At 43.2% G+C, this 27,452-nt stretch overlaps 1 protein-coding gene across 1 annotated transcript in view; it reads right to left on the bottom strand.

The window, feature by feature from the left end:
* Positions 1-9,781: 9,781 nt before the first annotated feature.
* The window catches only part of abcd1 (ATP-binding cassette, sub-family D (ALD), member 1), a 49,077-nt gene continuing 31,406 nt past the window's right edge, over positions 9,782-27,452 (bottom strand). The window contains exons 6-10 of the mRNA XM_060932437.1: positions 25,509-25,654; positions 15,500-15,645; positions 15,087-15,171; positions 14,555-14,680; positions 9,782-12,099 (exon numbers count right to left, since the gene is read on the bottom strand). Of these exons, the coding sequence (XP_060788420.1) occupies positions 11,790-12,099; positions 14,555-14,680; positions 15,087-15,171; positions 15,500-15,645; positions 25,509-25,654 (813 nt within the window). The 3' untranslated portion in view covers positions 9,782-11,789. The remainder of the gene's footprint in view (positions 12,100-14,554; positions 14,681-15,086; positions 15,172-15,499; positions 15,646-25,508; positions 25,655-27,452) is intronic.

The raw sequence follows: 27,452 nt of genomic DNA on the forward strand, positions 1-27,452 counted from the left end.
ACAAAAAGGCAGAGAGAGAATGATAGATAAAGCAAGAAAGAGATAAATGAGAGAAAGCGAGATAGATGAGAAAGAGATGAAAGAGAAACAAAAAGAAGGGGGAGAGAGATGATAAAATAAGAGGTGGAAGATAGAAAAAGAGAGGGATATGAGAGCTGATAAAATAAGAGGTGAAAGAAAAAGAGAGGAAGTGAGAGATGAGAAAGATCTGAAAAAAGAGAAGCAAATAGACGAGAGGAATGAGAGAGAGAGGATGGTGATGGATAAAAGAGAGAAAGAAAGAGGAAGTGAGTTGGATGAGAAGGAGATATGAAAAAGAGAAACAAAAAGAAGGCAGAGAGAGAATGATAGATGATAAAGCAAGAAAGAGATGAAAGAGATAAATGAGAGAAAGCGAGATAGATGAGAAAGAGATGAAAAAGAGAAACAAAAAGAAGGGGGAGAGAGATAAAATAAGAGGCCGAAGATAGAAAAAGAGAAAGTGAGATAGATATGAGAGATATGAAAAAGAGAGGGATATGAGAGAGAGATGATAAAATAAGAGGCGGAAGATAGAAAAAGAGAGTGAGATAGATATGAGAGATATGAAAGAGAGGGATATGAGAGAGATGATAAAATAAGAGGTGAAAGAGAGGAAGTGAGATAGATGAGAAAGGTCTGAAAAAAGAAGCAAATAGAAGAGAGGAATGAGAGAGAGATGATGTGATGGATAAAAGAGAAAAAGAGGTGAAAGATGGAGATAAAGGAGAGAAAAAAAGAGAGGACGCAAGTTCGATGAGAAAGATATGAAAAAGAGAAACAAAAAGAAGGCAGAGAGAATGATAGATGATAAAGCAAGAAAGAGATAAATGAGAGAAAAAGCTAGATAGATGAGAAAGAGATGAAAGAGAAACAAAAAGAAGGGGAGAGAGATGATAAAATAAGAGGTGGAAGATAGAAAAAGAGAAAGTGAGAGATAGAGATATGAAATAGAGAAACAAAAAGGAGAGGGATGAGAGAGAATAATAGATAATAAAATAAGAGGTGAAAGAAAAAGAGGAAGTGAGATAGATGAGAAAGATCTGAAAAAAAGAGAAGCAAATAGAAGAGAGGAATGAGAGAGAGAGAGATGATGGTGATGGATAAAAGAGAAAGAAAGAGGTGAAAGATGGAGATAAAGGAGAGAAAAAAGAGGAAGCGAGTTCGATGAGAAAGATATGAAAAAAGAGAAACAAAAAGGCAGAGAGAGAATGACAGATGATAAAGAAAGAAAGAGGTAAAAGAGAAAAAGAGAAACAAAAAGAAAGGAGACATAGATGATAAAATAAGAGGTAGAAGATTAAAAAAGAGAAGAGAGGAAGTGAGACAGACGAGAAAGAGATTTGGGGAAAAAGAGAAGCAAATAGGAGAGAGGAATGAGAGAGAGAATGATAGATGATAAAGAAACAGGTGAAAAAGAAAAAAGATGAGATGAAAAAGAGAAACAAAAAGAAGGGAGAGGGATGAGAGATGAGAATGATAGATGACAAAGAAAGAGATGCAAGATAGAGATGAGAGAACATGAGATGGATGAGAGATATGAAAAAAAGAGAAACAAAAAAAGGAGAGAGAGAATGATAGATGATAAAATAAGAGGTGAAAGAAAAAGAGAGGAAGTGAGATAGACAAGAAAGAGATCTGAAAAAAGAGAAGCAAATAGAAGAGAGGAATGAGAGCAAGAGAGAGAATGATAGATGATAAAGTAAGATGTAAAAAAGTGAGGTAGATGAGAAAGAGACATGAAAAAAGAGAAACAAAAAGAATGGAGAGGGATACGAGAGAATTTTTCTCCTAATTATTCCAAGTATCCCACAACATCCAATCCCAATCAACCCGAACCCAATCTATCTTAATCCAGCCCAATCTACCAGAACCAATCTAACTAAACCCAACCTACTATAATAACCTACTGTATGTGCCATAACCCAACCCAGTCTAACCCAACCCAGTTTACCCAAACCAATCTAAACCCAACCTACTGTAACCTAATGTTCCATAATCCAATCCAATTTAACCAAAACCTAGCCCAATCTGGGGGCAGCGCGGTGGTGTAGTGGTTAGCACCGCCACCTCAGAGTAAGAAGGTTCTGGGTTCAAGCCTGGTTGCCGAAGGGGACCTTTCTGTGTGGAATTTGTATGTTCTCTTCATGTCTGCTCTGCATGGGTTTCCTTTGGGTGCTCTGGTTTCCCCCACAGTCATAGACATGCAGTTAGGTTAATTGTCCATTGATCAAGCTTGGAGAGGGATGGGCTCCATCAAGGTTAAAATGCCCTAGACTCACCAATTACGGACTGTTAAAATGTCATCAGTGGTGTCCCTTACGGCCCTTACTGGCTATGGGAAGAAGAACCCAATCTGATCTAACCCAACCCAACCGAAGTACCCCACAACATTCAATCCCAAATCAACACTAACCCAATCCATCTTAATCCAACCCAATCTACTCTAACCAATCTAACCCAAGTTCCCCACCCCACCCCAACATAACTTCACAACAAGAAGGTTCTGGGTCAAACTTGCTGGTTTCTGTATGGAGTTTGCATGTTCTCTTCATGTCTGTGTAGGTTTTCTCTGGGTGCTCTGGTTTCCCCCACAGTCCAAAGACATGCAGTTAGGCTATTTGTCCATTGATCAAGCTTGGAGAGGGATGGGCTCCATCAAGGTTAAAATGTCATCAGTGGGGCCCCTACAACCTTTGCTGGCTATGGGAAGAACAACCACCATCCAATCTGATCTAACCCAACCGAACTATCTAAAGTCCTTCCCACACCATATGACGCATTAAGCAGCGCCGATCTCCGTTTCTGTAGCCCTCGGCCTCTCAACTATTACATAGCTAGGGTTACAGTGGGGGGGCTGGTCCTCTGGTAACCGCGAGAGTTTGACTCCCCACTCACATCTGTATTGCAGTGTGCCTTGCCAGATGGCAGTAGGTACCATTTTTGATGATGATCTTTGGTATAACCCGACCGTGAGTAGAACTCGCGATCGAGAGGTGGACACGCTAACCACTAGGCCAACTCGCGGTTAGATCAGATTGGGTTGGGTTATGGCACATTAGTGTAGCAGATAACTGAAACAATCTTTCAAATGGTGATACAAGCACCAAACTTGGCACAAATACTCCTTAGACATTATTCTTTTGAAAAACTACGCGGGCCACCTGAAATTCAAGATGGCCGCCGCTGCAGACTTGAAAATGGGATATAATCTGGCCACTTTGACCGATTTGAATGATCTTGGTGTCTAAAAGTAGGTTTTTGACTATGAGAAATCTAAAATTCCCACTCTTAACCTTCTAGGGAGCTCCTTTCTGCCATTTCTAGCAAAAATATGATGAAAAATATACATAGACCAGAACATATCCTACAAACTATTTTATTTATTTGTTATTTTTAAATGCACAACTGGAATGTTTAGTTATGGTCAATGTTTGTCACTGCAGAGTGCAATGAGTCAAATACAGAGCTCACAAATGCACTGTTCACCCCAGCAGTGAGCTGCATGTTTTCACTTGTCCTCACATTTGCAGCTACATAGTCCGGTGCAGGTGAGACTGAATCGGTAGCATTTGCACCTTCCACGGCATTCAGATTTGCATCCACATTTGGTCAGCTGTTGGCAACTCTCGGCAATAGGTGGAAGCGTTGTCCAGAAGACCTTCCATGTGTCTCCACTCTTTGTCCATCCCCAGTCAGCAGGACTTTGTGTTTCTGGTTGGCGCAGTGTTGACTGACTCCATATACAGCCTGCTTGATAGGCAGCGCGCTTTGCATGCTGAAGTAGTGCTGCTTGAGTTGGAGGGATGGCTTCATATGGCCTCTGCTTTCGAGCAAACATATCCAGCCTGGCATCATCAACACGTGCAACTGTACTGGACCTGTCATACATTGTCACCACAAACTTCTCCAGGACCTCCAGCTCATCATCATCTACTGTTGGTGGGTACTGGCTGAGCTTGGCAAAGACATCAGAAGCTTCAGCATACACATCCCAGGTTTGCCATGCAGACTTCTTCCCTTTGCTGCGGAAGCCTGATACAACATCGCAACCAATGAAGGCATGGAAGAAGAGTATTCCTTTGCTCTTCCCCAGTCCTAAAGAGAGGTGCAGGTCATGTACAGGAATCCATCTCAGGTTCCGTCCTTGGCCAAAGGCCACCCACAACTGGTGCAGACCAATCCCTTAAAGGAGAGGCAGAACACCGATTGCTATGACGAGGACATCCTCTACCTCTACTGCTACACCCTACACCCCAAACTATAATTATTGCTACAGTCTATACAAACGTGCATGCTAGCTATGTTAGTGGACTATTTTACAAAAGGCCAAGAATAAGGCAAAAGTAAGCTTCTGAGTGATTTTATTCTCCCAGATTTGGATTCTACATGGTCAAAAATGTATAATTTGATGCCAGAGTCATCCATATCGGACAAGTCTGTGCATAGTTATGGCAAAACGATATATTTCTGTACTGGACAGGGCAGCCATCTTGAATTTCAAGTGGCCCGCGTACTTTTTCAAAAGAATAATGTCTAAGGAGTATCTGTGCAGAATTTGGTGCTTGTATCACAATTTGAAAGATTCCTCTGAAATATTATGTTATCTGCTGCACTACATTGAGTTATAGTAGGTTGGGTTTAGTTAGATTGGAACCAAAGTATCCCACAACATTAAATCCCAGTCAACCCTAACTCAATCCAACCCAATCTACCCATCCCACCCCAATCTACTCTACTCCAACATAACTTCACAACAAGGTGGTTCTGGGTCAAACTTGCTGGTTGATGGGAGTCTTTCTGTGTGGAGTTTTCATGTTTTCCTCATACTTGTGCGGGTTTCCTCAGGGTGCTCCGGTTTCCTCCCACAGTCCAAAAATATGTAGATTAAGTCAACTGGCAATTCAAAAGCCCAACCCAAACTAAGCTAACTCAACCTAATTTAACTTAAACATAACCCGACCCAACAAATCATTGGTGTCGTTTGTTTGTCTGACGCAAACAGACAAACAAAAACTAAATCTGAGGTACAAGTATGCATGTCACTACTAGGACAGAATTTAAGGTCTTTGAAGGGAGGTAATTAAGAGAGAAACTGTATACATGTTATGACAACCGTTATGTTCAGCTAACTTCAAAACCACCATCACCGATTCTACCTTTAATCAGACTTTCTGTTTGATCATCCTGATCTAATTAGAGTCGTGTTCACTTCTCGCCTCTCACATCTTTCCACTGATAGACACTAACCTAATATCAACATTCAAAAGGAGTCCTCTTCATTTTTACCATAAAAGGAAATGTTTGGTTTAATAGCGCAACACTAACTCAGCTGCGGTCTGCTAGCGCTGCCATTAGTGAAATAGCCCGTTCATGTTTTTGTTATGAGCCATTTTACTGAGCAGAATATTGTAAACAGTAATAAAAGCCTTCCCAATACAAGAAGCAGCCGGTGTGCTTTGATTAAAGGTGTTGATTCTGTAGTAATCAACTGGCTGTACATGTTTATTCTTCATGCATCATTTGCATATCATGTAACGTTCCATATATTTTTATATAAAATTACACACAAGTCTCGTTTTTCCTCATTGTGTAAAAATTAGAATGGTATTAAACTCAGCAATAAAACTTGCAGTGTGTTCACTCTGCACACCACAAAACTAATTAATAATAATAATAACAATACCATCATGATGATGAATTATTCATGAAATGTTCTCCACACCAGAAATCAAATCAAGTCTTTTATCAGAACACCAACACTAGTGGAGGAAAAACTAACATGTCAGACAAACGAGTGAAAGCATCCAAGCAGAAAGTGTGGATTTCTAACCAATGGGATTTATTAGATTCTATAAACATAGGAAAATAATCTAAAGTCATGCAGGCAAATGTGCAAATTAAACCTCCATCACTGACAGCAATGAGATTTTTATCGTCATCATCACAGAGTCAAAAGATATCCAAAGTTAACATTTGTAAAATACGAATTGGGGTGGGTGGGTGTTGTGTTAGTTTTAAAGGTCCCATGGCATGAAATTTTCACTTTCTGAGGTTTTTTAACGTTAAAATGAGTTCCTCTGACCTTCTTAAGTCACCCCAGTGGCTAGAAATGTCATAATGTGTAAACCAAACTATGCCCACCCTTTGTCAACATTTGAGAATGGCGCGTCAAAATGGCACGTTGATAGGCTCTTCCCTTTACTACGTCAGCAAGGGAGATGATCCCCACGCCCCCCGGATTCCCACCCACTGTATGGATTGCCCGCCCAGCTCAAAAGTTGCCACCATAGATACGTCACTTCAATTTTGTAGTGAGGAGACCATAGAGGACACAACAACATGGCACCACCTAAGCGAGCGAAACATGGAAGTTGCGCTGTACATGGATGTGACAACACAGAAAAGAGTCTGTTTTTACTGCCGACGGGAGAGCCCCTGAAGACGCAGTGGCTTAATTTTATTTACTTCAATAATACGCCGTCGAGTCTACCTAAGACGGTGAATGTTTGTCGGAAGCATTTTCCTGATGAATGTTTCCACAACTTGGGACAGTACAGGGCAGGTTTTGGACATCAACCGTCACTGAAGCCTGGGTCCGTACCAAGCATCCCTGCCACATCAGCCACAAACACCGAACAAGTAAGTGTATAACTGTTAAGTTGTTTTGCTGTGTTTTAAAATCGGTGCGTTAGCCTTGCAATGGCTACATTAGCTGTGCGACTAACCGCTTCCTGCAGTTAGCCAGGTACTCTGCGCTGAAGGTACTCCTGCTGAAGTTGGTGATTTACAGTTTGTTCAACTGCTTGCGCTTCTGCTTCGGGGTCGGACTCCGGGTCAAAAGCAAAAGCTTGGACTGTTGCTTGACCTTCCATTGCTACTGTTCACACACAGGTAGCATGCCCGCAGCTTGGTCAAGCCCCTCCCCCCATGGCCCGCCCCCACCCTCTACCCTTCCCCGCCTCCATGCTTCTCATTAGCAAAACAACGCACTGGGAAAAGCGCTGAAATGGGGCTTTCTCCCAGGAGGCTATATCTACGTGCCGAGGGTTCATTTCGAGAAAGGCTGCGGATATAACATCCGGAAACCTCCACGAGCCCGTTTAAAGCATCAACAAACCACCATGCCATGGGTCCTTTAAAAGAGCCATACTCTACTCGACATGGAAAATTCATCAGATTACACCAGATCATTGATATCATCATGATACAAAACCGTCTGTGCAAAATCTGACTTAAATTTCTTACTTTTAGGGTAAACATCATGAAAAATGAAAAAAAAATTTTTTATAAACCTAGTCTGCACATTTAAACATTTTTAAAGCAGCGATAATTTTTTTTTTTTTTTGCTACAAACACCAGTCAACTGACAGATTTAAATCAGCAAAGTAAGTGGTTTGATTTTTTTTTAAGAAAGAAATTGAAAGGACACTTTCATTATATACAAAAGGAGGTAATCTAACAAAATAAAATAAAATTAAAAATGTTCACTGCTAGAACATCGTTGTATTAAACTGTTGATCTGCGTAGATCCAATCCATCGGACAGCATTACCGGCTCAAAGTGGCATTTACTGTATACGTTTAATTGTGCGCAAAAACGTTAGACTTCAGGTTTTTACAACACCGTGATTACAGAGTAAAAGGTCGGCTAAAAAGTTAACACAGTCCAGAGACTGGGAATAAAAGTGAATCAAGATGCGTCTACACTACAGTGATGGATTAAAATAAATCAATTTGCTACAGGCTGCTAAAGCAAAGATAAAACAAAAAAAGTTTGCAAACTTCCTCACAGGCAGTTCTCACGGATTGTACTGTAGTGACCTCGGCACTGGACGTGACCTTTTTACCTGGGGGTCGCTGCTCCATGCCTCATTGTAATTCACAAAATCAGTACATTTATAACACTGATCGATTCTCGGTGACAAACAAAACAAAAAAAAACAAGCAAACAAACAAAAAAAAAACCTCCCACAGCTAGTTGGACCTTAGGATGTAATTATACCACAGTGCTGTCGAATTCTCAATCCTGATTGGTCAGAAGGTATTGATTAATTTCCTTTAACAGCAGCTCTGATAATACTGCCAGCTGTAAGACAAGTCACATGTTTATATCAGTTACGGTTTCTATGGTAACAGTGACTTGCATGGTGGGCATGCTACAGAATCTAAGTGGTAACAGGAAACACCTTGTTTCGTTTACATTAAAATGTCATGTTGTTTGGTAATAAGCTGTAAATTTTAACTGTTGGCACTTAGCGGTTATTTAAGCGGAATAAATCACTACCGGGTATGCTGCTATAGGAAATTATTATACATACAGGACACTTTTTCGATGGAATAAAAACGTGTGTTCTATTCCCTTTGAGCAGGTTTCATTCATTTGGTTCGATAGCATGCGATATTGTTAGCGTATCACGTCGCTCTACCTACGGGAGAATGAGCGTTGAATATGGTTTATGACAATATGACGTCACATGTCGGAGACGTAAAACTTCCGTGCTAGCCAGCGACTGTGACAATTTGTGAACAAGCATGGCCGCCAGGTTTGCTACATTAAATACGGAAGAATTTGAAAGAATTTTGGCTGCCAGGTTGCTCTGTTGTGTGTAGCTGTTGATGTTGACTTTAAAAAAGTTAATTACACAGGGAAATATTATTATTATTATTACTACTACTACGTTCAAAAGTTTGGGGTCACTTTGAAATGTCCTTATTTTTGAAAGAAAAGCACTGTTCTTTTCAATGAAGATCGCTTTAAACTAATCAGAAATCCACTCTATACATTGCTAATGTGGTAAATTACTATTCTAGCTGCAAATGTCTGGTTTTTGGTGCAATATCTCCATAGGTGTATAGAGGCCCATTTCCAGCAACTCTCACTCCAGTGTTCTAATGGTACAATGTGTTTGCTCATTGCCTCAGAAGGCTAATGGATGATTAGAAAACCCTTGTACAATCATGTTAGCACAGCTGAAAACAGTTGAGCTCTTTAGAGAAGCTATAAAACTGACCTTCCTTTGAGCAGATTGAGTTTCTGGAGCATCACATTTGTGGGGTCGATTAAAGGAACAGTCCACCGTACTTCCATAATGAAATATGCTCTTATCTGAATTGAGACGAGCTGCTCCGTACCTCTCCGAGCTTTGCGCGACCTCCCAGTCAGTCAGACGCAGTCAGACACGCTGTTACTCCTGTTAGCAATGTAGCTAGGCTCAGTATGGCCAATGGTATTTTTTGGGGCTGTAGTTAGATGCGACCAAACTCTTCCGCGTTTTTCCTGTTTACATAGGTTTACATGACCAGTGATATGAAACAAGTTCAGTTACACAAATTGAAACGTAGCGATTTTCTATGCTATGGAAAGTCCGCACTATAATGACAGGCGTACTAACACCTTCTGCGCGCTTCGACAGCGCATTGATACGGAGCTCAGATATCAACGCGCTGCCGAAGCGCGCAGAAGGTGTTAGTACGCCTGTCATTATAGTGCGGACTTTCCATAGCATAGAAAATCGCTACGTTTCAATTTGTGTAACTGAACTTGTTTCATGTCACTGGTCATATAAACCTATGTAAACAGGAAAAACGCGGAAGAGTTTGGTCGCATCTAACTACAGCCCCAAAAAATACCATTGGCCATACTGAGCCTAGCTACATTGCTAACAGGAGTGACAGCGCCTCTGACTGCGTCTGACTGACTGGGAGGTCGCGCAAAGCTCGGAGAGGTACGGAGCAGCTCGTCTCAATTCAGATAAGAGCATATTTCATTATGGAAGTACGGTGGACTGTTCCTTAAAATGCTCAAAATGGCCAGAAAAATGTCTTGACTTGATTATTCGGCTTGACTGCGCTAGTGTTGGCCTTCGCTAACACTACACTGGCTGGAAGGTAACTGGACTGCCATGCTAACAGCACTGAGTCGCGAGGGAGCTAGCGATGGCCTTCAAGGTTCAAAATCACTTTATTATCCCCTAATGGGGCAATCTTTTGTGCAATAGATAGTATACAGCTCACACCCAATCACACACACACTGCTAACACTACACTACACTTCGCTAACACTACACCAGCTGGAAGGTAACTGGACTGCCATGCTAACAGCACTGAGTCGCGGGGGAGCTAGCGTTGGCCTTCAAGGTTCAAAATCACTTTATTATCCCCTAATGGGGCAATTTTTTGTACAGTAGATAGTATACAGCTCACACCCAATCACACACACACACTGCTAACACTACACTTCGCTAACACTACACCGGCTGGAAGGTAACTGGACTGCCATGCTAACAACACTGAGTCACGGGGGAGCTAGCGTTGGCCTTCGAGAACGCTGATATGAAGAGAGTATGTATAATAATAATAATGGCTGGTTTGTTCGTGGTCTATCAGATATATTCCATTCAGCTACTCGTTTTTGACTTGTTCAATATCATGCTAGCTGAATGGAATATATCTGATATACCACTCAACGCCAACTGATATTATTTAAATAATCAACTTTAGGTTAATAACATCACGCTGCTACTGATCGTCTTCCTATAACAGCACACCCCTGCACATTTTATTCCTTAATTATAATATTTATTTTAATCTAATTTATTGAAACTATAAGTTTAGAGAGGAAAAAAAAAGGATCGTTACTGTGTATATTTAGCAAATGTTAATATATGGATTGCATGTTGTAAAAATAACTTCCTATGATGTTTTTGGGTTCTCAAGTCATGTAAAAGATTTTGCTCTTTTTTTCAGATCACGAGTTTGAATCTTGACAATTCACGCCCAGTAGTTTAAATAGCACTGGTTTGACCTATCAACCGTTTGCACCATTTCTAGCTCCACACGTACCCTGATAAAAGGGAACCCAATTGCATCATAGGTACTTATATACAGACAACCGACTTCCTACTGAACCGTGCCATATCACGCTGTCCGATGAAGTTGTGCAACTTTCTTATCTCGTGAATACAGAATAGCACAGCGCTCTCCTAGAAGCATGTTAAAGAAGAAAATCTAGGCTTTATATCTTCTAAGATGGGTGATGGTCATATGACCTGTAGCTAGAGGATGGAAACAAGGTAGAACTAAATTGGGAGAAAATTTTTAAAAGTATCGTGATACAAGTTTCCGGCGTAAATCGCCCCAACCCTGATTCATAGTTTCACGAACCGCTCCATCAAACTGTGCAGTGGTTATCATTCTGACGGAGTATAAAATTCACAACCTTCTGCTCTTTGTACAAAACACGGCCCAAAAAGAAGCCTACAGCACTGAGTGGTAATCCATAACGTTTCATCAGCATCGCGAGACTGGTATTAAAATAAAACGAACAGTACAACAAACACAACTGTAGTCAGTGGGCTGACAGCAGCTCTTTCCTCAAATACCTCCCTTCTCACTTCCTCACACACACACACACACGCATCCAAGGTGCCAGAGAGAGTTTGTGCAAATTCTGTAGAGAATTGTAAAAACATGGGATTGAGCAGCTTTCATTATCTACTGCACCTGCAAGAACTGGCACCAACCTCCAGCTTTTCTGCACCTCGAACACACACACATGCACAAACATGCATGAAGTGGAAAACATGGTTAAGAAAAGCCCCTAAAGACCACATCAGAGCTAAGAATTCTGATCTGAGTTTTTTTTTTTACCCACGTACATGGTTCAGCACACTCGCACAGACACACACACACACACACACACACACACACACACACTTTCACACGCACAAACAGCTGGCTTTGAAATCATCTCCGTCTCCTGGCATCAAATCACTCCATAAGGCCTCGTCCCTGTTCACCGGAGAGCGCGTCTCTCTCCACCCTCTCCTCCTGCTGCTTCCTGTCTCTCTCCTCCTCCCCTTGTCGCTCCCCCTCTGTCTCTGTGGGGCTCAGCAGGCTGCTGTTTTCACCCAGAATGCTGCACAGTTCAGACAGACGCTGCTGCATCTTGGGGATCCCTGAGAGCTGCGTCTCCAGCCGCAGCTTCTCGTCCTGCAGCGAGAGCCGTGTAGACGCGTCCAGCTTTTCGAAGCGCCAGCCGCCCTCGCCGTCAAACTGCAGCAGGTGGGTATGGTATTTCCTGTGGTCAGAGAAAAGGAGAACCATATGGCATAATTAACGAGGACCATTAATCATAACAACAGAAATAGCAATAATTAGGGAATCTGAAAGCTCATTAATTTTTAGCCTTAAATGAAATCTGTTCTAGGAGGCGGAGCACGAGTGCCTGTCAGTCCAAGCGAAGAAGCCTGGTCCTATTTGTCAGTCCAAATGAAATAGGTGTGACCTCTGAGCCTTTAGTCCTAATGAAAGGAGCATGATTTCTGTGCCAGACAGTCCCACATCAGGAGGCGCGGCCTCTACTGCGCGCCCGCCAGTGTTATGGAAGGAGGCGCGGCCTCTACTGCGCGCCCGCCAGTGTTAAGGAAGGAGGCGCGGCCTCTACTGCGCGCCCGCCAGTGTTAAGGAAGGAGGCGCGGCCTCTACTGCGCACCCGCCAGTGTTAAGGAAGGAGGCGCGGCCTCTACTGCGCGCCCGCCAGTGTTAAGGAAGGAGGCGCGGCCTCTACTGCGCGCCCGCCAGTGTTAAGGAAGGAGGCGCGGCCTCTACTGCGCGCCCGCCAGTGTTAAGGAAGGAGGCGCGGCCTCTACTGCGCGCCCGCCAGTGTTAAGGAAGGAGGCGCGGCCTCTACTGCGCGCCCGCCAGTGTTAAGGAAGGAGGCGCGGCCTCTACTGCGCGCCCGCCAGTGTTAAGGAAGGAGGCGCGGCCTCTACTGCGCGCCCGCCAGTGTTAAGGAAGGAGGCGCGGCCTCTACTGCGCGCCCGCCAGTGTTAAGGAAGGAGGCGCGGCCTCTACTGCGCGCCCGCCAGTGTTAAGGAAGGAGGCGCGGCCTCTACTGCGCACCGGCCAGTGTTAAGGAAGGAGGCGCGGCCTCTACTGAGCGCCCGCCAGTGTTAAGGAAGGAGGAGGCGCGGCCTCTACTGAGCACCCGCCAGTGTTAAGGAAGGAAGCGCGGCCTCTACTGCGCACCGGCCAGTGTTAAGGAAGGAGGCGCGGCCTCTACTGCGCACCGGCCAGTGTTAAGGAAGGAGGCGCGGCCTCTACTGCGCACCGGCCAGTGTTAAGGAAGGAGGCGCGGCCTCTACTGTGCACCGGCCAGTGTTAAGGAAGGAGGCGCGGCCTCTACTGCGCATCGGCCAGTGTTAAGGAAGGAGGCGCGGCTTCTACTGTGCACCGGCCAGTGTTAAGGAAGGAGGCGCGGCCTCTACTGCGCACCGGCCAGTGTTAAGGAAGGAGGCGCGGCTTCTACTGTGCACCGGCCAGTATTAAGGAAGGAAGCGCGGCCTCTACTGTACACCAATTAGTGTTAAGGAAGGAGGTGTGGCCTCCGCGCCCGCCAGGGTTAAGGAAGGAGGTGCGGCCTCCGCACCAGCCAGTGTTAAGGAAGGAGGTGCAGCCTCTACTGCGCACCGGCCAGTGTTAAGGAAGGAGGTGTGGCCTCCGTGCCCGCCAGGGTTAAGGAAGGAGGTGTGGCCTCCGCGCCCGCCAGTGTTAAGGAAGGAGGTGTGGCCTCCGCGCCCGCCAGTGTTAAGGAAGGAGGTGTGGCCTCCACGCCCACCAGGGTTAAGGAAGGAGGTGCGGCCTCCGCGCCCACCAGGGTTAAGGAAGGAAGCGTGGCCTCTACTGTACACCAATTAGTGTTAAGGAAGGAAGGTGTGGCCTCCGCGCCCGCCAGTGTTAAGGAAGGAGGTGTGGCCTCTGCGCCCGCCAGGGTTAAGGAAGGAGGTGCGGCCTCCGCGCCCGCCAGGGTTAAGGAAGGAGGCGTGGCCTCCGCGCCCGCCAGGGTTAAGGAAGGAGGCGTGGCCTCCGCGCCCGCCAGGGTTAAGGAAGGAGGCGTGGCCTCTACTGTACACCAATTAGTGTTAAGGAAGGAAGGTGTGGCCTCCGCGCCCGCCAGGGGTAAGGAAGGAGGCGTGGCCTCTACTGTACACCAATTAGTGTTAAGGAAGGAAGGTGTGGCCTCCGCGCCCGCCAGGGTTAAGGAAGGAGGTGCGGCCTCCGCGCCCGCCAGGGTTAAGGAAGGAGGTGCGGCCTCTGCGCCAGTCAGTGTTAAGGAAGGAGGCGTGGCCTCTGGGCAAGTCAGTCCAATTCTATGCGGCACATCCTCTGTACCCATCAAGCCCAGTGGGGGGGGCTGAGACGGGGGACAGACGGTGTCCTTCCCACACTTCAAAACTAACTTCAGAGTTCTTTAAACTCAAACTTTAAACTGCTCTGTATCATATTACTGGCTGCTTTAAATACATCTTTCATTCTTAGAGCAACTTATAATATCTAAAAAACATCTGCCAGTTCCTATGTGGTGGCGACAGGCTTCATTAATGAGAATATTCATCTCGTTTCCAAAACAATTTCAGTCAAACCAATCTGCTCAAATGCTATTCCTGGCCTGCAAACTACTCCAGCTCTAACTCCTCAGTTCTCCTCCAGCTATGCAAGAGCGTTTCGGTTAGAAAGATAACAGAAAGACCCACCATAGAGATGGACGGTGTGTGATTGAGAGAAGCGCAATCCCAGCATCCTTGGCAGCTTCAAAGATTTTGCCCTCCACATCAATACTAACGGCACTGGTGCACTCGTCCAGTAGAGCGTATTTGGGCCTGGAGGAAATCAGTCAGGGATGAGTCAACATATGGCATAGAGCTGTCAATCACAGTCAACTTTACAAGCATGAAAAGAATTTTAAAAATAATCTGCTGCCAGGAAAGCTTTTTTTTCCCTCATCTTTGTGTTTGTTTGCTCAGTATGGACAGAAAGTTTCCCAGAACCTTGAGTTGCTCTAAACTTCAAACTCTAAGGGCAGCCAAGAAGAGTATATGGTTCTATATTGAATATCAATTTGTATTTCCCCCCCCCACAAACGTGTCAAAAAATAGCCACATAAATATGATTTCCCAGTTAGTTGATCAGTTTTTGTGAATAGTCTCAAATATGCATACAAGTACAGGTTTCTGGTGAGTTTCGGACACTTTTTTTTATATATAAATAAGACATTAAAAGTCTCACTTGTGGTAGAACATCCTGGCCATGCCCATTCTCTGTTTCTCTCCTCCAGATAGAACGTCCTTCCAATCACTTTCTGCATCCCAACCTGCCAAAACACCATGCATCAACCACCTCGGTCTAGACGCAGGCCTTTCAATATTAAAATGACCTTCTATACACTTTCAGTAGCTACAGTGATCTTCAGTAGCACCAACGGCTAGTGTGTAGCTACTGGACCTTGAACTTGAGTTAGTTTCTGGGTTTCATCCAAATCAAACAGCATATGAAATTCTATTCTAAAGTAAAAAAAAAAAGTCACGCCCTTAGGCAGCTGAATTAGGTCTACTGCAGCTGAACAATGCTAAAATGTGCTGTCTATGCAGAAAAAAAAAAGTGAATCTCAGCAGCGTTTATTGGTGAACGTGTGCGCTCACCTCCCTCCCTCTCGAGGATATAGAGGAGGTTGACGGTGCGCAGGATTCCCTCTAGCTGCTGATCAGTGAAGCCTCGCTCCTGCATCTCCTGATCCGTGTCGGGGTAAATCACCTGATCCCGCAGAGTGCCCACGGACATATAAGGCCTGCGTGAACACGCGCGTGACAAGAGACAAAAAGAATTTTTCACTAGAAGCCCTCTCAAAGAAATCAAAGCTGGTATGTACACAGCCACGTTCAAAACATACAATCTTCTTCAGGAACCCTGACCACGCAATGACGGGCAAAAACACTAAAGCACTTACTCAAAAAGGTCAAATCCATTTTTGTTCCCTTGGATACTGTTTCACATTCAAGAGCAGAGGAGTAATTTGGCCGAGCATACAATTTTTCCTTTTGAGACATGGGTCGTGTACACAGTTTGCTTCACTGGTTTTGTATTTACTTTTGCTGTTCGTTTATTTTTGGACTGAATTGCTTTAAAATGCCAATTTTCTGCATTATTAAAGTAAACAGCGCTGACTAATGCTTGATCCTGATTGGTCAGAATGTGGCGATTCATTTTTCATTTTCTATAACGGTCGTTCTGATAGTAGTTCCGTCTCAAATCACAGATTTATATTCACACACACCTTCTGATACTTTATCCTCTCTATAGTCAAAGCTTGCACAGGGACTTTTATGGAAAACGCGCCATGATATAGTGACGTTTTCTGTAACAAGATGTTTATTTAGCATTTTGGAAGGACTCTCCAGGGTCAGCACTTTCGAAAAGCCTGAATTAAAGCTGTAACTTTAAATTTTCCAACAACGGAAAATCATCAGGACAGAGGACATTCCACTTTGTCGTTTCTCTGTAACATGACCGTCTGTGTTTGTCTTATTGACTTCAAAACAGTATAAACAAGAAGACAGTCATCTATATCCCCCGCCCTATATACCAAGTTTCAAGATATTATTTGTCACATTTTTCAAGTTCTGTTGCAGGAAACCAACCCGACCTCTTTACACTGACCTCAGCAGCCCATGGCATAAACCCACCGGACCATTGGCCCAGGTGAGCTAAAAATTAAAATCTCACATTTCTTAATATCAAAAGGCACATATACATTACTTAATCAACACATATACCAACTTTCAAGACCGTACCACTCTTAATTTTCAAGTTCTGCTCCGGAAACAAAACCTACCCCAAGACTAACCTGAGAGACTAAGTCTGAAATTGTTTCCATGGAAACATGAAAAATTTCTCAAATTTCTTAACATGAAAATGCACATCTACATCACCTTGTTAACATGCATACCAAGTTTCAAATCTGTATAATGAATAGCTTTGGATATATGCTCCAGAAACGAACATTGCTCTTAGAAACTAAGTCAAAATCTATTTTTTAATGTAAAAATTTGAAAAACACTTTTTTTTCTTCAAAAATCCAAAATAGTAAAAGGCACCACTTCACATGTTGCTTGATATGTACACAAAGTTTCATGAAGATATCTTCAAGGCAAGGCAAGTTTATTTATATAGCGCATTTCATACACAGTGGCAGTTCAATGTGCTTTACAGAGGTAAAAGCAAAACAGTAAACAATAGAAAATAAAATTACATAAAATAAAGGGGGAAGAAGAGAGAAAAAAAAAAAGAAGAATTAAACAATAGTAGAAATAAAATAATAAAATGAAGTAAAAGTTCAGTAAAAAAAACCAGCAGAATAAAATAGAATAAAAGTTAAGTAAAGTTTAAAACATGCAGAGACTGTAAAAGTTAAGTAAAGTTTAAAACAATTTTAAAAGTAGTTTTAAAAGATATAGCCTGGAAATGTGACCGGACGGACAGACAGCCCGACGGACGGAACCTGTTTCTATACTGGATAAAAAGAGGCTAGTTAAGGAAGGACTGTTTATAGCTTCTATAATGTAAGTACCGTATTTTTCGGACTATAAGTCGCACTTTTTTTCATGGTTCGGCTGGCCATGCGACTTATACTCCGGTGCGACGTATACATGTTTTTTTTTTTTTTCACCGCGGAATAACTGGAGCTGATGCCGAGTCTGACGACAGCCACGCAGAAGAAGAGGAAACGGCGCTTCATCTGCCGCTGGAGGCAGAGTTGTTCAGAAGCGACACCGAGGATGAGGAATTCAGTGGATTTGCTGATTTGGAGTGAAATCATCAGCTTGATAAACTTGATTGACCTGTGTTTTATTATTAATGATAGGCCTATAGTTATTTAAATAAGTTATGTAGTGATTTTAGGCAGTGCTTAATTTGTGAAGTGGGAGGTCCCAGAACGCAGGAGGTGGGTGGGTCCAGCGACTCAAAAAAAAAAAAAAAAGGCGGGGGATGGTTTACTATAACTTTACGCACATGCGCTTATTGTGTGTGTAAAATAATAATAATAATAATAATAATAAGACATTATGATCTTAGAAAATGCTTTAGTGACAAACAGTTACAGACAGTAATATGTCGTGATATTATAAAATATTAATTTTTATTAGTCTATATATTAAATTATATATTACATTTATCTTCTAAAATAACAGACTGTACTCATCACAACCGGTTTATTTCACCATTGGAGATCAGATCACACAAGACATGAGTTAAATTACTCATTTTAAGGATTTAAGTTGGGGATTTAAAAGCGGTTGTTGTTTTTTTTTCACTAGACGGTTGTTTTTACTACCGTACCTGTCTTTGGAGATGATATACCTATAGCCTACCTGACCTCTGATTTGATGAAATAAAATTCGACAAAAATGAAGAATGACACTCCTCGATGATGACTACAGCTTTAATAACACAGATGAAAGAGCCATGGGGCGATAATAAGCCCTACCGGTAAAAATATTCTAAAAGCAAACTGATTAATGCATCAGTAATAGGCTACTAATATTAGTTATAATAATAATATAGGCTATTAGTAATAACGATAGTGATAGTATTAAAGATAGTAGTAGATATTTAAAATAATCAGACTAGGCTACTTACAGGGCAAAGGGCGCGTTATCACTGCTCAGCTGTTCGTTTATTAAATAAACAATGCAGTCGCGCAGTAACCACGCGCCGCTTATCAGATACAATCACAGATTCTATGGATAGAATAACCCTTCAAAAAAGTGCGACTTATAGTCCGGTGCGACGTATATATGTTTTTTTCGTCTTCATAATGCATTTTTTGGCTGATGCGACTTAAACTCCAGAGCGACGTATAGTCCGGAAAATACGGTAATTAAAAAATAATAATGTTCCACAACATGTACTTAAATGTATCTATAAACAGATAAAGTATGACATATCATTCCTCAATTAACCGAGGCCCACTTTACACGGGGACGGTCTGAAACAAAAACGCAAAAGTCCGTTTTCGTTCTCACTTTTTTCCGCATCTACACGACCGTTTTCAAGGAGGAAATCTGCGTCTATACGGTGACGCATAAATGTGTGGAATTCAATTGGATGTGCATGCCAGGCGGCTAGGTGGTGCTGCGAAAGACCTCCGCTATGTCTGCACGCATGCGCAACGTCTTCCGTCTTGTCTGATCTGCACATCTGCGCCGCGAAAACTTTGACTACTCTGGCTATGGTAAGTAAGAAAGTAAAAAAGTAAGAGCATACTATACCCGCCTCTGTTCATTAACGGTATATGTGCAGATTCGGTATAGATGTTCGAAGGACTCCTGGACATTTATTAAAGCTGCCAGAGCAGCTTGAAGGTCCGTTGGATCGATGTGATCAGACATGCTCTTACTTTCTTACTTCCCGGGCTGGCATGTACAGTATATGACATATGTATGACGTAAACGCGTACCCGACGTGAGCAGATCCGAGCAGAGTTTCGCGTATTGGGTAGTTTAGACGGATATGCAACAGGGGCTGTTTTTACCTTATCCACTCTGGAAGGCATTTTCAATTTTTTCCGTTTTTCAGCCTCGGAAACGCTGTCCCCGTAGCCTGGGAAATCCCATGCTGCTTTGCACAATCGTTCCGATCTGAAAAGACAGCATGGAAACTATGGTCTAAAGGCTCGCCTGAGTTAGGGAGCCAATCAGAGAGTGGGGAGGGGTGGAAAGACGGTGACGCGTCCTACTCGACAAACGGAAGCTTGTAGTTTATTTGGGACTGTTTACGGATCACATTTAACATGGCGGCGAGCGATACGAACCAAACTTTCGATCAAGCTTTAGACACTGTTCTGAATAGTTTAGAGCGAAAGTTTGTTTTAAAAAAAGAACAGTTTTGTTTTGCCTTCTCTTTCCTTCTCTTCTTCGTCGCTCTAACTACGTCACCGGGTACAACTGCCATGATTGGCCATGGGCTACGTATACGCCAAATGATAGACATTCGCAACGTCCAATAAACGGCCGTTGACAATCGTAAACCACACCTCCCCTACGAGAAATTCAATAGGTGGATTCCAGACCATATTTCACTTGTGATATGATCTGGTGTTAACCAGACTACCGTCCCCGTGTAGACGAAAGGCACTTCCGATAAAATATTTAGTCGTTTTTACCCGACAGCGTCCTCGTGTAAACGGGCCCTGAAATTCATAACTGTTGGTGTCGTGGAAGTCTGTACCTCAAAAGTAGCCAAAAAAAAAATCTCACACACACACTTACATGAAAGAAGTTGCCTTAGAAGCGCTTTTATTGCACAGATTACTGCAACTCACATACTGAGTGCTATCCAGACACACGCTGGCCTCTGACCTTCTTAAAAACAGTTTTTAAGTCATGTCTCTCTTTGGAAGACCCACCCTAGGACCACCCCAAGACACAAAACGGGGGCTCCTTTTAAAATCACTGCAAAAGGACTTTCTTTGTTTAAAACACAGACTTCTGATTGGCTGCCCCAATGGGGTGTCTCAGTGGCTAAAACATATTTCCCACTATTTTCAAAAGAAAACAGACTTGCTTGCATTTACGATATGGCATTTTAAGGGTTTTACGACTTAATGTCAGGTCTGTGTTTGTCACGCGAAATGCCTTTACAATGATGATCAGTGGAGGAGAACACAAGATAAATCACATACACACACTGAACATTTCAACTCAAACTCTACTTCAGCTCAGCTTAAAGAAGCTTAATAATAAAACATTTTCACCATTATATCAAAAATAATTGCAGCAAGCTAAAACAGTTGTGTGTCACTGGGTGTGTGTGTGTGTGTGTGTGTGTGTGAGGAGCCCATAAAATACTGAAATGAGAAAGAGTAGTCCTGGAGGCTTCACGCCTTGACCTAACAAAATGTGGATTCTACCATCTGGCCCTCGCAGCCCGGAGCCATGAAATAAAGATGACAGGATAACCGTGGAAAACCCAACACCTTCTGATGCCCCAGAAACCATGGAATTCCTAACACATTCTGAAGCTCTAAACAGCAAGCTAGAGTCAAAATACTCTCACATCGGCAAACTGATGTGGTATAAGAGGAATAAAACACTTCAAAACATGCTATTATAGGAAAATAAATCAATGACAGTATGGCAACAGTCACTGATTATTGGGGCCAAGCTGCGTAGGCACCCATTGTATTTCTAACATTTTTTAATTAAGCTGCTTCTTCTGGATAGGGTATCGAGCACACTGATTGGAGACTGTCCTCTGATTCTTTTCACCAAGTTTCATGTTTGCACCTTGAGTACTCCGGCACCACCAACAGGTCAAATTTGGAGATGTGTTTACGCATGTAACTTCTGAACCGTATGCCTGATTATCAAAAATGAGATTCTACTGGATTCCTTGGCTCAAACCGAGTTCAACGCATCCACATGACATCAATACTGGATTTACCACCATAGCTGATCTTATTAAAAACTAAAAAGTTTTCACAGGCCATAAATTTTGTTTATGAAATTTGGCACAGATAATCTTTTAACCAAACAATACAAACGTTATTTGTTGGCTTTTCGATTTGGAAAAGCGTTCAACCATTTATAGCCAATCAAATTCAGTGGTGAAGCCGCCACACAGGAAGTGAGGTCGTATGATGCATCAAAACCAAACCTCGTACATGCACCCGGGCCCCCATTTTCAGGAAGCACAGAAAATATTTGTGTTATTTGACCACTGGGGTGGGATAGGGGTGCTAGGGGTGCTGCAACAAGCAAATTTTTTTTTTTTGGCAAATAACTGTTGATGTGTGTTTACCTTTATATATTTTAAAAAAAAACAACCTTACTTTGCAACTTGCAGTCAAGTCAACGTAATTGATCCAGCTGCCATATTGGATTTTAAATTGTTTCGGTTTAACTCTTTACCCCTTAAAGCAGTTGCTATAGACCCTTTTCACGTGACGTCACGACAAACGCGGCCGCCGTTTTGGACATGAACTACCAGTAGTCTACCACAGCCAACAACGAGGAACGACGGCGAAGCATCGAAAGGAATATAGCCATCAAAGAAAGTTTTTACTTTCAGCAAGACTTCCATCATGCCATTATATCGTTGTGCACCTGGATGTAGTGACCATCAACACACAAGGCAAGATTTATCATTTTATCGGATCCCGACAGATGCTGACTGACGGAGAAGATGGATGGTCTCTAAAATATTGGCAAAATGATGTTTATTGACATAGCAATCGTGTGTAACGGGAAGCATTTGCATATCCGAAGTGTTGTGTTTACATCAAAGATAAAATAAACCGATATGACAACGACTGCTGCTGCCAGGTTGGGGACACAAACTAGTAGAAAGGAAGTGTGCCAACAGACTTCCTTTGTGGTCGATTCTGCTTTAAGGTAAGATGCATTTAATTATTCGTCTGCTGTGGGTTTGGAATCGGTAGCCTGACCGATTCGTTCATGTTTGTGGTGCCATTTGTTTGTTGACGCGTGTTGAAATGGAAGATTGGTTGTTGACATGATTTCCAGTGATGCTTTGGTGCTGCTGTGGATCAGATGTGTTGAGTAGCCTGACTGTTTTTTGTTTTTTTTTTCTTGCGTGTGGTATCATTGTTGACGCGAGGTTGTTTTTTGAACATGCCAATGCGGACACGATTTCCCCTGATGAGTTATGACTTCAGACGCGATGCGTGTGTGGAGGTGTGGAGTCCGCGTGATATGTGCGTAAGATAGGCTTCTCATTAGAGGTCTGCGCGGGTCGGATTTTTCAGTCCCGCTCCCGCCCGCATTGTGCAGTCCCACTCCCACCCGCGCCCGCAAAGAATTATGATTTTTCAGTCCCGCTCCCGCCTGCACCCACAAAGAATTATGATTTTCAGTCCCGCTCCCGCCCGCAAATCCCGCATGATGCAGACGTTCGCGTTATTTCTCAGGAAAGTTCTTGTCTTGACACAGCGTGATGGTGCCCCGCCCCATCCCATATTTGAGCATAAATATCTACAGCTCACGTTCACATTTGTTATTATTTACCTTGTTTCTGAATTCAGCATGTAGTGTCTCTAATAATAATAATTAGTGCTGTCAAGCGATTAAAATATTTAATCGCGAATCGCACATTTTTGTCACATGAGAAACCATTGTAATTCTCTGATCAGCATAAAAAAGTGAATGGGCTTGCTTTGTACCATGAGTGAAGTGATTTACTGCTTGAGTTAGTCTACAACTCTAATCAGAGAGACAGGTTACACAGTGACGGTAGGCTTGACTCAGTGCTATCCCAGAAATCCTTCCTGTAATATGCAAATTTGGCCGCCTCTGATTGAACAGCCAAATTTGCATATTACAGGAAAGATTTCTGGGATAGCATTGAGTCAAGCCTACCGTCACTGTGTAACCTGTTTAAAACACGTTTTTAGTTAGCGGGACTGCAGCTCATCACCGCTCCCACCCGCGCCTGCATATGTGCACTCCCGCCCGCGCCTGCATATGTGCACTTCCGGTCCCGCCAGCACCCGCAATGAGCTTTCAAAATTTGTCCCGCGCCACACTGCTTTGCGGCGGGTCCCGCGGGACTCCCGCGGGAGTGCAGGGCTCTACTTCTCATGTGTTTGGAGATCTGCGCTCTGAGACAAGCGCAAGCACCCCCCCAAGGGAAAAAAGGGACCCCCTGAAAATATCGGCATAGTTCGAACACTGGGTTGGAGAAAGTAATGGCAAATAGTGAGTGCACAAACCATAGAAGGTAAACTGTACACAGCGCCAGGGCAGTGTGATGGTATGTCTACTTTTAGATTGTGTTAGCTTATCAATGAACACACTCGTCACTCGACGAGTTTCACGTCTTACGACGGATACTTAAATGTGTGTTAGGTATTATTGTTGCAGTCTAAGCAGTCATTGTAGCAGCTAGATGAGCGAGAACCGAAAGGGTCTGTGCCATAAACCGTTATTTCTTCATGTCCAAAATGGCGGTCGCGTTTACGAAGGTCACGTGAGTGAAAAGGGTCTATAGTCACCCTTATATACGTATATACTGTTCACCCTTAGAACATATTTACAAAAAAAAAAGTCGTCATTAAGGGGTAAAGAGTTAAAAATTTTTCACAGGCCACAGATTTCAGGGTTTTTTCTAGAAAAATTTAGTATGAGGGCGCTCACCATGGCGAGGGAGCGAAGCGGGGGGGGAGATGGTGCCGGTTGTCCCCCTCCGCCGTGCAAAGCCTTTGAAAAATGCTCCAATGGGACATTCTGAGGCTATCTGAGAGGGAAATTGTAACAAATTGTCTGTCAACATTGAAAAAGAAAGAAGTAATCTTCTTCTGCCCCGGACAGTCTTTGCCTTTCTTCCGTTTCGTACCGCGGGATGACATCTTTAAATGCCCAAGTGTCAACAAAAACAACTCGCGAACTACTTCTGTCAAAAGCTCCCGCGCCGGTGGGTGAAAGGTCATTCAGTCTCGAGAAATCTCGCTCTACAAGTCAGCTGACCTTGTATGTAACCCATGTCAAATCTCGCGAGAGCAGCCGCGACAAGTAAACAACTAAACAACATGGCGCCTCAGTCTGGAAAACGCCAATTCGGATTTTTTTTGCACCGCCTGGCGGTGTATCTACTATGATTGGAATATTTTTGGAGCAATTATAACATATTTGATGATCAGACACATTGTCACGTGGTGTTGCTGGGATGTTTTCACGGAGTCGGTAAGAGGGCGCACGCCGAGAGTAAGAGGGCGCAGCGCCCCTGTTCCCCCGTTTAGACGAAAGCCTGGATTTTGTCAAATCATTACCAAATTTGGCAAAGATGACCTTCAGAATAACCTCACGGAAGTCATCAGACAGATTTTTTTAAAAATTTCAAAACCGTCAATCCATCACAACCTGTAGAATTCGTCAGTGAAGCCGCCAAACAGGAAGTGCGCTCATACCCTTGACAAAATGGCGACGTTTCCATGGCAGTATTCCCTGTTGGGCTGCTTGGCCCCCCTCATCGCTGCTTGCAGCTATATTTTTCTCAGTATTTTAATCCATGACCTATTTTATCCGGTGTTGTACGTGATTAAAATGTACCACATACAGTAGAACATCCTTCGCTCTTTTGCATTATGCTTCCCTCTCCACATGTGTTTAGATCACTGTTAAACTATAATGAGCCTGAACATGTCTCGAACTTAATTGATGTTAAAAACAAGTGTATTATTGCGCGGTTACGTTCGGTTGCCGCTGCTGCGAGTGTAATCTCTTTCACTTGTGCAATGAGGCAGTCACGTCAAACAGTCGCTCTGCAGGCCCATCTGGACCCACTGCTCTCAGAACCTGCTCCACTTCATCACCACCTTCATCACTACTAATTAGCTTAGCAGGGCATGAAATGAGAACGAACACACCCACTTACACACTTCCATAACTTCTAAACAGTTGGGAGTCATTCTAACGGTTAAATTAAGAAAAATGCAGCACCCTGTGATGTGTGACCATCCTTTAGTCTGTTATTCGCATCCGTAATGGAGGACGATAAATGGTTACATTCAAGCTCAAGGCTTCCTTTCCTTGTATCCATACAATTACAGTGGCATTAAACATCAAGTAACTACGTTAAATCAGTTATTTGCCTTACATACTATTAATGAGGTTTACTATAAAAAGCTGCACCTACCTCTGTGGGATGTAGAACATGTGCTGCGGCGGAGGTTTATACAGGACGCCACTGTACACAGGCCACAGACCGTTCAGGATCCGAAACAGCGAGCTCTTACCACAGCCATTCGGGCCTGTGATTAACAGATGCATTCCTTCGTCCACCTTCATGCGCACACATACCAAAACGAAAAACAAGACAAGGGGAAAAAAAAAAGACAGAGGAATAAGTGAATAAAACATTATGGGTTGTTTTACAATCAGGGTACAAAGTTTGTGTCACAGGGGTCCAAAATTCAAATTGATTCAAACTGGTTCTTGTACCAGTTTTTAAGTGAAGGACAAGTTAAAGAACAGATTTCAGGTAATTTTTTTGACATGCGTGTATGGTAGTTTTGTGTAATCTGCTATAAGATAAAGAAGATTAAGTGTAGCTTTAAGCAGGGCTGGGAGAAACAAATGAAGTGATTCTCGGAGTGGACATTTTTTTTTGACAATTCAGAATCCACTACTTCCATAGTGCTTTTAAATATAAGGCTGTAAGCTTTGTGTTAGTTGTCTCTAATATTTATGTCCCAATATCTTGACCACATTTTAGGATGAAAATAATCATTTTAGATATGTTATTTTATATTGAAAAATTAGCTGTCTCGGAGAGGACATTTTTTGTTGACACAATTCCATACTAATTTGATCAAAATAGTCTGAAAACTTACTGGCATTCAACATTAAAACTTAACTATGTTTCCATTGATATGGAACCAAATATCTGTTTTATGGTATAAAGAATGATTTAAGTGCATCCCTTTTGGAGCTACCGGTGGTCAAAAAAGCACTTTTTCTAAATGACACGAGTAATTTTGCTAAATATGACATATATTGCCATACATTCACCAAAAATAATCTCATCTCGTCTCATTATCTCTAGCCGCTTTATCCTGTTCTACAGGGTCGCAGGCAAGCTGGAGCCTATCCCAGCTGACTACAGGCGAAAGGCGGGGTACACCCTGGACAAGTCGCCAGGTCATCACAGGGCTGACACATAGGTGGGGTTTACATTAGACCGTATCAGCGGATCATCAGATTAACGTTTTTAAAACGATTAGTGTGCACACAGCAACGCCAATACACGGATACGCTCGGCTCCGCAGGCATCCTGCGCTCCAAATCACTCCGCCCTGAACAGCGAGTGCCCTCTGGAGGGTGCGCACTCCGGCCCTGCGCAGCTCACAGAGCGCGCGAGTGAAGTGCACGAGCAGTAATTCGGGACTGAGCCGCTGTGTATGTGATCTCAGTGCATATCGGGCATGCGCGTCACTTACCACTTGCAAGTGGAAGGATGGCAAGCCTAAAGACAATCATAACTACACAGTGGGCAGTATTTGCATCAGTATTTGCAGTATTTTCATACTTTTATACTCTTTAATGAAAGGTGATACAAGGCGGAAGTCTGCGCCGTTTTTCAGCAGTCGCGTCACATGACCAACGCCAGCGAATCAGGAAGGTGGATGTCACAGTGACGTTGTCCAATGACGACGCCAGCTAGAGCTCAGCACAGCGTATCCGCGTATTCTCAATGTTTACACAGCACCGGACCAGACACAATCTGGACTGAATACGTGGACCCTGGCGGATTCCCGTTTCCCGGCGTTTCCAGGCGTTTTAATGTAAACGGACAGTGCATCCGCGAAGGAAACGAGACTGATACGGTCCAGGGCTTTGAACCAGAATTTTTTTCCTATTGGTTCGTTCCGAACAGAAACGGAATTTTAACGTTTCCAGTTTTGGGTTCCACCATTAAATAGACGTTCCCGAACCGGTTAGAACAAAAAAATTTCGTTCCCGGAACGGTTAATTACGTTCCCTGTCAGCTGTTTAACAAATGGCTATAAAATTATGTCTCTGTCTCATCCAGCTTAAGCCAAATGTAGGCTAATTCTATTACAACCTTCATTAAATAAGA

This window comes from Neoarius graeffei, chromosome 10 (genome assembly GCF_027579695.1).
Source record: "Neoarius graeffei isolate fNeoGra1 chromosome 10, fNeoGra1.pri, whole genome shotgun sequence".
NCBI lineage: Eukaryota > Metazoa > Chordata > Actinopteri > Siluriformes > Ariidae > Neoarius > Neoarius graeffei.